We start from the raw sequence: 12,362 nt of genomic DNA, 5'->3' as shown, positions 1-12,362 counted from the left end.
TTGGTGTCAGCAGTAGTCACGTGTAAGAGGTTGGGACTATGAGGAGTACAGTGAGACCTCCAGTGTACACAGACACACAGGGCCAAGCATTGTGTCCTTGTGCAATGCCTGTGTGCTTCTGCCTTGCTCTGCCACACACCACTTTTAGAGCTGATGCCATTGTGCTTCTGGTGATCAGAGCACACAATAAAAACAGTGATAATTACCAGCAGGAGGTAGCCAGACAGTGTGCCAAAGAAAGGGGGAAACATATAATAGAAAATTTATTTTAGGAGAGCTCTTGGAAACAAGAGTATTTTCCTTCCTTTGTATATACTGAATAGAAGAGCTTTTAAACAAGCACAGATTTCACACGTCTGCTGAAAGAAATTACAAAAGAACTGCCTGAAAACAGCAGTGAGACAAGACTGTAGCTTTTAAGACAACATCAGCTGACGTGATTGTCTGCTCTGATCATCTGTTCTCACACCAGAAGTGTTCCGTCACACTTGTAGAGGTGCATGTGCACATGACACCCTTGTACTGACTTCAGTCCTACTGTAGTCCACAGTTGGCTTCATTTTCTCATGGAACAAAGGGAAATGACACTAAAAAACAATGTAAGTAGTTTTAAGGCACAAACTGTACTATTTGCCACTGCTTTGCATTTCGTAAATAAGAGTCCTCATGAAAAAAATTTGGCAGGAAATTAAAAAAGGCTCTTCATCAGCAGTTAGCTTAGATATCTGATATTTCAGTAACCTCAGTGCAGGCAAAGATTGGCACAGAGGAGTCTCGTGCTTGCAGAAAAACATCCACCTGGATGATACTTGTGCACAGTAGCATCTTCTAGTGTCTCACTGATGGGTGATCATACTCTTAGGTAGCCAAAAGCTGTGGCTCCTTATCTTGGTTCCCAGATATACAGAGCGGGAATCACACCAGCACAAGTTCACAGACAGGCTTTGAATCCTACATGGGATTACATTTTGACATGCTCCATAACATCTTCCTGTGGTTTGCATGCAAACCACAGTAGAATCCTTATTTCTAAACAGAAATACAAAGGAGAAGCATAGAAGTGGTGTAAAATGTATCTGACACCACCAGTTTATGTCAAAATTTCATCTCATGTAGAGTTTACTGTCATAGCCTCTGTCCTAGATACCACAAACACATGAACACAGGAGATTATGTTGTTCTTTGCTTAAGATGAATGAGACTGACAAAAACAGACTTAATTATAACCTATATTTCCACAAAGGAAGAGGGAACATTTTCAAGAAAAAAGAGTGGGTTTCTTTTTTCATAGATTTCATCAAGGGAAGGAGATATTTGCTTGGCAATTCTGGAAAAAAACACTTTTAGCCTGTTTTGTGAAAACAAGAATATCCTTTTCTCACCACTTACTGCCGGCTCCTTTCATTCTCACAAGATATCAAGAATTAATGAGACAGAAGTTTAAATAAGGGAGGAGATAAAAGCCTAATCCATCCTTTATGTGGAGATTTATATAGATTTATAGTTTATAGGTGTAATTTTCTGTGCCAACATGAGGACAGAGATTATTTAAACCTCTCAACTATCATAGGCTCTTATAAATTTTGAAAACCTCATCAATATATATAAAGCTACTTGCTGCTAAAACCACAGGCTAGACCAGCTATAACCTAGGGCCACATTTAGGGTAAAGTCATTAAGACACAAATGAAGTTCTCCTTCATATTGACACTGAAAACAAAGCACGTGTAATATGAACAGGCATCATGCTGTCTGTAGCTCTGCATGACATATTTTTCAATGAAATAAATTATTAAAAAATTAATGTACCTTCATTACTTATTCTTCAACTGCTCTGCATCCATTCTTGTAATTAAGAACACTAGCTAGAGTAAATTCTGTGATTAAAATAGTGCACTATGTATCTAAAGAATACCTGTTTTTTTTGCAGTGTTGATTTTTTTATTTGATAGTGAAACTGGAGAGATATTATGTCACTACTGAACGAGTTTATTACAGTTTCTTTTCTACCACACCCTTTTAACTTGAATTGCAAACATCATCCCATTTTGAGACTGGATCTATCGTTCAGAGTAGATTTTTGGTACACTCTTTGTATAAAAAAACGCTCTAGTTAAGTGTTTCCTAACATACTCGAATGACAGTGCTACTGATGAAATGAAGTTTGCAAAGCAAACACAAGTTACAATGTGCTTAACTGGTAAATTTCTAACTTAAGTCATGAACAAGGTATAGAACAAATCTCTGAAAAAATGCACTTACCTGGTATGTAAACAGCACTTCACTTGGTGATTTACCTAATTTTCCATTGATGTTAACTTCAATTTGACCTTGTTTTGGTTCATTCATTGGTCCAACTTGACATACAATCCTGGCAAGAAAGAGTGTAAGTTTGTATGTTAGAAGCTAGAGTCGCAATACCAATGCAATGTATGTGAGTCAACACATACACTGCCAGCAAAAGCACTAACTTTGCTTTATCCCACAAAAGGTACTTGAACGCTGCCTCAGATTCCTAGCAAAACCACCCAAGAATAGTTTAACCTTCTGTCCAAAGGTAGGTGAAACTAAAATCTGAGCACAGTACACAGCAATTAACTTAGCAGGCAGTTAGTAGACGTGCCTTCTACAGAAGTCTCAAATTTATCCCAGAAGTCAGAGCCAAACCTCTCCATTCCTACACGAGGTTTTCACTGGACCTTGTGATGTTAAAAGAACAGAGGACACAACCCCATTCCCATCTTCATTTAAGAATCAGACCATCAGCTATCTTATAACTTTGTGTCTTTTAGCTGCTAATACTTTTGCTGTGCATCCCGCTATGTTTCAGCTTTAAAGTACTCTATTTTCACACCTACGATCCAATCCCTTTAGAATTGCTGTTCTCTGAAAAGAAATCCTCAGATAACCCACTTGAAATCAGAGGTCAAGGAACATTGGCTGAGAAAACACTGCTCGCCGAGCGATAGCTAGGGTGTTACAATTTTTACTTCAAACAGGTGAGCCACAGAATACAAGCATGAAAATGCAATAGGGATTCGACACACTTGAAAACTGGGACAAATGCTTAATGGAGAGCTGATAATACAGTCAGATAGGGAGATATATAATGTTTGCAGCCTGTGCTGGCAGACAAGTTTCATATCGGAAGCACCCTGAGGATCACTGCTCATTTCCTTTGTGCTTTCCCTCCAGGATGGTTGCTACTCTTCCTTAAGCAGTGCATGACTACTTAAAAAAAAACCCCTCTTGAAATAGAAAAAAGAACCCAGTAATCCCAAATTACTGAGTAATTAAAGTTACTTAAATCTTGAGTTATAATAAAATGATTGTCAAGTCCCTCTGCAGATCACTCCAGACTTTTCTGCCTGGGTATTGGCAAATGGACAAAATTCTCTAAATTCTTGCATGTCCTGGCATGTGTACGGCTGCCTGAGTCTGTTCCTCATCATCTTTCTACTGTATTCTTGGAAGTTGTATCTTCTTGTCAGGCAGAAACAGGAAACGGGGCCTTTGGAGGAATTTCTACCATATGTCAAGCTAGGGAAAGCAGTCAGGGGCCGGGGGGTGTGTGTGGGGGAAATGCCATAGAGTGGTTAGCAGAAACATTCCCTCCCCTCCTCAGCATTGGCATTGCTTCCCTTCCCCCACGTTACAAATGGAAAACTACAAAGAATGAGAACATGACTTCTCAAAGGCCAACAATTAAATCACCACAGAGCCAGAAAGCAGCCTTAAGTGCCTTAAATCTTGCTGCTCTTCTGCCTGTGGGAGTAACTGTCTCAGAAAAATGACTAGCTTTTAACTGTAGATGGATAGGGAAGCAATAATAGGTACTTTTTTTTTCTCTTTGGGTTTCTTTTTGTTTATTTATTTTTAAAAATGAAATTAATTAAATTAGAGTAATAATAAAACAAAAGCACGGAGGAAGATAAAGACAGAAAATTATGGATATCTATTTAGAGATTCTGAACCACTTCTTTTTCAAGGCTTTCCTAATGGAGAACATACTTCAAAATCCCCTAATTTGCTGATAAATGACATTAAGCAAGTTGCATTTGTTCTCACCCATTACCACACTGGCAGAGCTTAGGAAACCAGTAATGTTGCTATGATACAAGGAACCAGTCATCTAAGTTCTGGCTCCTTTCCACGTATTTAAAAATATCAAAAAGCTTTAGAAAAAGCCAAGAGGCTGGGGAAATTCTTGCAAGGCTATGCTGCAATTCAGTGCAGCTTTTGCAAACACTGAAAACAGGGAATGGGAAAAGAGTTCGGAATTTTGTGGATGGTGATGCACTTGTAAATGCATAAGCGATGGTAATGGATTTGGGGAGCAGTAACAGATATATAGCTATATATACATTCTTAAGCCCTAGGGGCTTGAGAAGCTTCTAAATGCCTGATCCACAAACTGACTAAACGTTTTTCAAAAGCTAAAAAGATCACTGAGGCGTCTTCAAAATCCCTTTCAAAAAAGCCACAGAAATAGCAAAAAGTTACTGTGTTACACCTTAAATTAAATGAAGAAAGCCAGGCTTTCAATTGCAGCTTTAAATATCAAAAGTCAATGAAAGAAAAATGACACTGATAAAAATATTACTACAGAATCTTCATGCCATGCTTTTTATCAGCTAATATCAAAAGGGCATTTCCCTTTTGAAATTAGATGCTTGGTATAATCTGTAGCAAACACCTAGATACCTAGAAGAATTTAGGCACTTTGTTTTAATTTTTGGCACAGCTTAAGAGTGTGACAAGCAATCCACAAAACATCTACTAACCTGCTTAGGTAATTCAACATCCATGGACTTGTTTGCTCTGAGATTAAATTTAGTCATCTAAAGCTACACCAAAACTCCTGTCTCCCTCCCTGCCTCCAGGAAAGAAACTCTGTGGCTGGACTAAACCAAAAAGATTTAAGCTTCCTCTTGTTTTGCCCACTCTCCCATAAATCTTGTACGCTTGGCTGCACTGTGGTTAAGATTTAGAAAAGATTTTAATAACTAGATGCACACCTATGATGCTTTTAATTAAAACAGAGTCTTGAGATATCTGCAGTAATCATTTACAAAAGCTTTTCAAACAAATAAGGAAAATGTAAATCAACTAAAACCAGGATGGTAGTATGTTATTGTAAACTTGTTGCTCATTAGAATCTATAATAATTTTAAATGAAGACTCAAACATGGTGCTATGAAATATTGCAGGTACGTCGCACTAGGTCTTTTATTGATAATCTTTTCTAACCATGGGAGAACCGTCTTCTGAAAATGCATAAAAATTTGTTTTCTTTTTCCCCGCCCCCCTTAAAATCTTGTGAAAAATACCAGCAATTACCTTGTGGAAACAGAGTAGAATTCTTCTTTGAAAAGACATTCCTTGTCTGCCACTGTTATATTTTTTACATCTTCTGCTTTTATTCCCAAATTGGATCCCATTATGGTCAAAAGAATTCCACCACTTAGTGGTCCAGTTTTTGGCTCAATCTGTGTTTGCATGAGAGAAAGTGAAAAAAAAAAAAGGCAAAATGAAATACTGCAGTGACCATGTTGCTCTTCCAGATTATTTAGAGCTATTTTAACTTACACACAGTTGAAATGCAAAAGATGTTTCTTGTAGGACCCACACAAAAACGTGCTATGTAACTTTTAAATGTTAATCATCTGTTAGCTCAGAACCAATATTCATCAGCTGCAGATTTTGTGCCTCCTGTGGCAGACTGTTATGTACAAAACTCTTGCCTGGTGTTTACTCTAAGTTTGCCTCTCCACTAAAGCACTGCAATTTTGAAAAGCAATGGATTGGGCTCATCTCACAATCCATCCATTGAGCTTTTGCAGTGTTTTCTTGCCATCATTTTCTCCCTTTAGGTTCACATCAGAAAAGTACACCTTCCTAACATACAGTACTGCCCCGTATGGTGTCTTCAAAAGTTCCTCTAGTGCCCTGATCTTCCTTACTGCATCAAACAGTAGCATGCTGCAGCACCTGGGTTGATGCTAATTAAATAATTTGTAATTAAAATGAGGACTGAGAAAATACTGCAGTTGCAGTGAACTTTCAGGTTGAAATATGGCCTCAACGGGCACTTGAATTCTGAATATTTGTTTGGAGACTAACCTGCTTTCCTATGTAATATCTGGAGCAGCTCCAGCAAGGCCTTTTCAGGTCTTTAGCTTTGGAGGGCTGCAAGATTGCCATCAAGAAAAGGGAGGTTGCACAGTCCAAAATGCAGTAATTGGAAGCCAAACAAATACAGATTTTGAAAGTCCAGACTTTCATTTCTGCTCCATCAAAACATGATGCACATGAGACACAGACACATGGTTTTTGCTGCTTACAGTCCATCCCAGCTCCAGCATCACTTGCTCTGTTTTCCCACAGGTTCAGCTTCCTAAAAATTCTGCCCACTAGCCATCCCTTTGCACTCAACCCGTAAATAAATTAGCTGAAAAATGACTCTGGTTTATATAAATGTTTCCAAATATTTAGTTCAAATCTAAAGCTAACAAAAGCTTTGAAAAAATGAATATTTTAGTAATTATGGTTTCATCCACAGTCATGTACAAACCATATCCCATGGGAAAACGCTTCTATTTTTCATAATTTTCCTTTTCCTTTCCACTCGAATTACCTTTATCTGGGCACTGCTAACACACAAGCGTTCTTCTCCACACTTCCTGTCAAGATTTCAGGGTACTTGCCTTCCTTGGCAGACTTAACTGTTTCTGTGCCATTTCTTCTTAAAATATACCACAATGGTCAATCTCATCCAGGGTGCTGCTGGTACCCACACTACCCCTCTAATTGTGCAACCTCAGGAGATCCAGTGTTTTTACCAGTTTGAGCCACAGATTTCAAGAATGAAACAATTCCTATAGAGTGAAACATCCCTGCTATGGCTCTCAACCTCTATCATGGTTGGGATATGTTTTTATCAAACAGCATGTCTGAATTTTAAAGTACTGATACTGCTGTCACAGCAATTTAGATTTGCCCAGTGGAAGTACATACCATCCTTCTTGACAATTTTACCCAGAAAAAAGAAAGCAATTGGCATCTTGCTGGAAAAAACAATGACTTAGCATTTTTTGCTTTGGCTACTGGTCTCTCAAGGTGGGCAACACTCTTCCCTTGTTATGGGTGAAAGCCCCAACCCTGTTCCAACCCAAAGTCAGCAGTGCACATTCTCTGACCTACATTCAACTTCTAGTGCTTTGGGTTTGATTCTGATGTGGACTGGAAGATATCACTGACATCTGGAAAACACATTGTGATACAGAAACAATCTGCTCCCTTATTAATTACAATTAAAACATCTAGTTTCGAGCCTGTTAATGAGCCTGCCAAGTGCTTAGTTCCAGGAGCAGCGAACCTCTCTCACAGTCTTATTTCAGGTAGAAAGAAAGACTTCAGGAAACAAAAAAAATCCATGTTATTCCCAAGAATCGAGTGCCACATTTAAGCGTACACTGCTAGCATGGCTTCTGGCACAGTGAGGACAAGGCCTGAAAAACAAGGAGTCTCAAAGACTCCATTCAGTCTCTTATTTTGAGTCTTCAGAAATCTCTCTCACACACATCACTACTGGCATTATTTCCTTGCAGCTATTTCAGAGGCTTACTTAACACCCGAGGAAAAAAACACTGCCCTTCAGTATGAGCTTGCTTGGATGCATTCTCCTGAAAAGATAATACATTGGTAGGGAGAGAAGAAAAGCAATCTTACGCGAGTGATTTCTGGATGAGGACACGTGTCGGTGGGAGGAGCATGACAGAGCTTTTCATAAACGCATTTGCTGGGCTTGCCCTCTTCCTCACACCACACACAGTTATAGTCACGATGGGCTGCAAGGCACAAGCTGCAGTCGCTTCGTCCATAGGAGCAGTTGTACAGAGTCACTGAAACAGGAATGGTAAATGCGCTTAGACACTTTCCTCTGTTTTAAGGACATTCAGGGTGTTACTGGAAGGAAAACGAATCCTGTGTACAAAGCTCGGCTTGTGAATGTGTGCATGTGAAGGATATGCACTCTGAATGATGCTGACAGAAAATCATACCTTTCCTGTATGGAAAAACCTGAAATTTATCCACATGCAGAACATGAATAAACTCATAAGTAGAGCCCATCCAAATAAATTTTTATCACTCAAGCACTGTCAAGGCGTTTAAGTATAAAGTCCTTTCTTTGACTATCCTCAATGAACCTGCCTATACAAGTGTTCAAAGACTAGTTCAAACAAACGGGTTCTCCTGGCATACCAGGAATCAGATGTGGGAAGGCATAAACTCTGCATGGGTGTTGGTAGGGACAGATATCAGCTGGTGTGGGACCTCTGCCAGTTACATATTTAAAGGAAGAGAGCTGCCTTTGTAGGCTGTTTCCAGGACATTTGAGCCTTTCCAAAACCACAGCTAAAGCCTGAAATGAAGAGAAAGTTAACACTTAATGAAGTGTCATCCTTTGTTCAAGTTAATATCTCTTCATTTCTGCAGTCTTCCCTTTTTTCTTGCTTTTGGTTTCCTTTTTGTCTTGAATTGCCATCCTGACGTACTCCTTATTCCTTCTGCAGTGGCGTTTCATTCCAGTTTTTCTGATTGAAGAAATCAGGTCTGAGAGTCACACCTCTCTTACTGATGAACCACGCACCACTTGTCCCAGACACTAGGCTTGCTTTGGCTCTCATCAATCTCTATCTAGTATGATGCAAAATCATTGAACAAAATTAATTTCCCCAAATAGATGCAAAGTCTTGAAATGTAACTGGCACCACACAGAAAGGCTGGGCTTGCAAGAAAACAATTGGAGATGCACTAGACAGCCCAGAAGAAAACAAACTGAAGAGATGCCACATGTTTTTCTAAGGGAAGCATACAAGTTACACAGATTACTTAGTGTGTGAGTGCTGTACTTCTCTGGGAAGGCAAGCTGATTATTGTTAAGAGGGAAACTTCTAGCTCCCTCCTTTCCTCCCTGCTTCTCTTAACTTTTTTATTTTTTGGCCACACAGCCTCTCCCTCTCTGCCACCAAGGCTCTGGTACTTGTTGAGTCTTCTTGTAAATCAACTTAACTTATTGTAAAGGGAGAAAACTATCCAGGTTTCCTCTTGTGCTCTTTCAAGAGTTAAATTTGTTCACAGATAGGAGTGGGGAATACAAGACAGAGACTCAACATCTCCCCTTTACAGTAGTGATGAGTTATTTTATGTGCTCATGAAGTCTCAAGAAATGGTGTCCTTACTGACACTGGGCTTTTTTCAAAGGAGGTTCATTTTAAAGATGCAGGAAGCAAAACAAAGTAAAAAAGAGGTGGCCAGGAGAGACTAGGATAAATACCTTAGAGACTGTATATGGTAAAGACCATAAAAAATGACCACTTACAGAAAGCTTTTATTCTCAGAGGAGTGGCACTCTAGGAAACACACTGGCAAAACTACCCTCCAGTCACTAATATTTCAATGCACTCAGTATCTTCCTAGATAACAGCATCAACAGTACTTTTTTCAATCCTATTCCAAGAAGCTACCATGTCAGATTTCTATTGAAATGAAAAAGTAATATGAGAATGCTGGTTTTACATTATTTTCCAGCACTGCCCTTATTCGCCTGCTAGGCATGAACAATATTACAAGTGCCCAAAACTTGGCTACAGTCTCTGCCACTTTCATGAGAGCATACAGCCTCATAATGGCAGCTTTTCTCTACATGCTGCATATTAAAAAACCTCAGTATTCAGTTTCGCAGCTAGTCTTACATTTAATTACATATTTTTCTTCTTTCCCTTACACTGAAGAGTTAATTAAATGATGAAGTCTGATTTTAACCCTTCTTAAATCTAATCAGCATATCCACTTAATTTCAAGCAGATTTACCATCCCAAATCTAGTTGAGATACCATTGGAGGAATATACAAAGCCAAGGGGCTTTGGTATTTGTAACTGAATCAATGGGAAAGGGCATCTATTTGATTCAATACCTATCTTGAACTCTCAAGGAATCGATGAGCCCCAAGCCAGAGTAACATTGTTTGCTTCATATACTGAGTACATCAATATGGAAGTCACTGAGCAAGGAACTTAACCCAAGCAATACTTTCAACACTTGTGTGTTAACTATTTACTCTGTATGTTGTATATGAAGGTAGTACTGGGAAAAAGCACCAGACTGACAGCCCTGGTAATAGTGCTGTTTGCTTATGCAAACAGAAGAGATGGTATGGGCAGTGGCAAGGAAAAGTTTCCTTGCAACTATGCAGTGAATTGCGCTTTTGCAGGAACCAGATTGCTTTTTTTTAATCCAGCACTCTGAAAGGTTGCTACTGCACAGGGACTTGATCAGGTAATATTGTTAAGCAAATCTCCCTCTTGCCCTCCTTAAACCTTGCATTTCCCACCCACACTGCCACTTGGCCACCTGGTACAGTGTGGAAATACACTTATGTATTACTTTGTTTTCCTTCACTGGCTGGACAGGGATTTTCATTCCATCTCCTCAGTAAACAACGTCAATGCTGCAACCTCTTGATGTCCCTCACATCCAGTTGCATAAATGCAATGGAGAAAGCTACAGCCTTAAAGCATTAAGCACTCCCCCTGTTCACCGATCAGCTCATTAAATGTACCAGCAGCAAGCCACTCATTAGATTCAGACTCTTATCCATCACCTTGAGATACCAGCTGTGAAATCATTGATAAAAAGGACAAAGGATAAAAGGCATATATTGGATTTCATACTGTTCAGAACCCCTGATGGCTTGAGATGTAAAAACGCTATCGCAACTTAGTATTCACTAAGTGTTATACAAAGAAAGGGTTCTTTCACTGGCAGGTTCAAAGGTGCTTCTCAGCAGCAACCATATACCCAAAGCCAATTCTTTTCAAGGTGCATAAAAACCACTATGCTGTGGACTTCATATGGCAAGAAAATTTAAAAGTGGGAGAGAATTTGGATTTTTTTTTAAATTCCTTTTAAAATAAAAAGAGACATTTGTTGATTATCTTCAATGACCCCCTTGCAAGAGTTCCTTACTTCAATTAGAGTGATAAAATTTCTTTAATAATTTAGCTACTGATTTTTTTCAAAGTTTTTCCCAGACCTAGAAAAAAAGATGTTGGGAATATTTTGTCAAAATTCTGCACTTTTAAACACTACAGCTTTTGGAATGGAAATTAAGACAGTGTGAGATTGTAACATGACCTCCCCATAACATTCATCCCAGGTCTTCTTTCAAGTGTTTTCAACACTGCACACAGAGCTATAGGGAAAATCATCTGAAAACATACTGCTATGCAGCCAACAAGAAAGGGAATAAATTTAAATATTGTACAGATGAAAAAGCAGAGTCTGAAGATTTAATCTGCAGGGGATGTTACTTGGTGGCAGTATTAGTTTTCCTGACGCTGACCCATCACACAGGTAACAAGTGTGTTGCGTTGCAGTTTTTGCAATGTTGTGCCTTAAACTTCAGTCTAAAGGAGTGTAAGGTAGGTCCCAACTCCCAGGTACTGCTCCACTATTTTGAGGGAACTTCCTCACCTCAGCTCAGAACTAGGCTTAAGAGACATAATTGATTCATTGTTGTATGTTGAATGAAATAAAGAAACTTTATTAATTTAAAGGAATTTATGCAGAGACTAATTCTTTGTGCTATAAAGCACTGAACAATTCTTTTTTCCATAGAAATAAAGTGATGAGCTGAAAGCAAGCTGAATGTTTCTGTGTACTGCAGACCGCTAACAGATCTAAAGACTGCAGAAGCTTTCTGTGTCAAGACACAGCTGAAAGTTAAGATTCAGGTGAAGTCCATATGAGTGGTAATGTGAAGGACCCCTTCCTGCTACTGGAGGAGGAAAGTTCATTGGGGAATGGAAATGGCCAGTTGGAAAAAAAAAAACCAAACTACTTAAGGACATTTGAACTATGAAGCTTCACTATCAGGATTGCCCTTTGGGGCCTAAGCAAACTTGGAAATCATGACGTCAGAGAATCACAGAATGGTTTCATTTGAAAAGGACCTTTAAATGTCATCTAGTTCAATCCCACTGCAATAAGTAGGGACACTTTTCACTAGATCAGGTTGCTTAGAGCCCTGTTCAACCAGATATGAATGTCTCCTGGAATGGGGCATCTACCATCTCTGTGGGCAACCTGTTCCAGTGCCTCACTGCCCTCATCATAAAAAATTTCACCCTTCTACTTAGTCTAAATTTATCCTCTTTTAGTTTAAAACCATTACCCCCTGTCCTATTGCAATATGCCTTGATAAAAAGTTTGTCCTCATCTTTCTTAAAAGTCCCCTTTAAATACTGGAGTCGCCCTTGGTGAAGCCACGTTGGCTATCTTGAATCATCTCCCTGTC

General features: G+C 39.1%; 1 protein-coding gene across 4 annotated transcripts in view; it reads right to left on the bottom strand.

The window, feature by feature from the left end:
- Window positions 1-12,362, bottom strand: part of PLXNB2 (plexin B2) — a 259,563-nt gene that overhangs the window by 44,010 nt on the left and 203,191 nt on the right. For all 4 annotated transcript variants that reach the window (XM_062018179.1, XM_062018188.1, XM_062018197.1 and 1 more), the window contains 3 exons: window positions 7,732-7,904; window positions 5,341-5,489; window positions 2,263-2,371 (listed from right to left, as the gene is read on the bottom strand). In XM_062018179.1, the coding sequence (XP_061874163.1) occupies window positions 2,263-2,371; window positions 5,341-5,489; window positions 7,732-7,904 (431 nt within the window). The remainder of the gene's footprint in view (window positions 1-2,262; window positions 2,372-5,340; window positions 5,490-7,731; window positions 7,905-12,362) is intronic.

This window comes from Colius striatus, chromosome 1 (assembly GCF_028858725.1).
Source record: "Colius striatus isolate bColStr4 chromosome 1, bColStr4.1.hap1, whole genome shotgun sequence".
In the NCBI taxonomy this organism is placed as follows: domain Eukaryota; kingdom Metazoa; phylum Chordata; class Aves; order Coliiformes; family Coliidae; genus Colius; species Colius striatus.
This window is presented reverse-complemented; position numbering and strand designations above follow the sequence as displayed.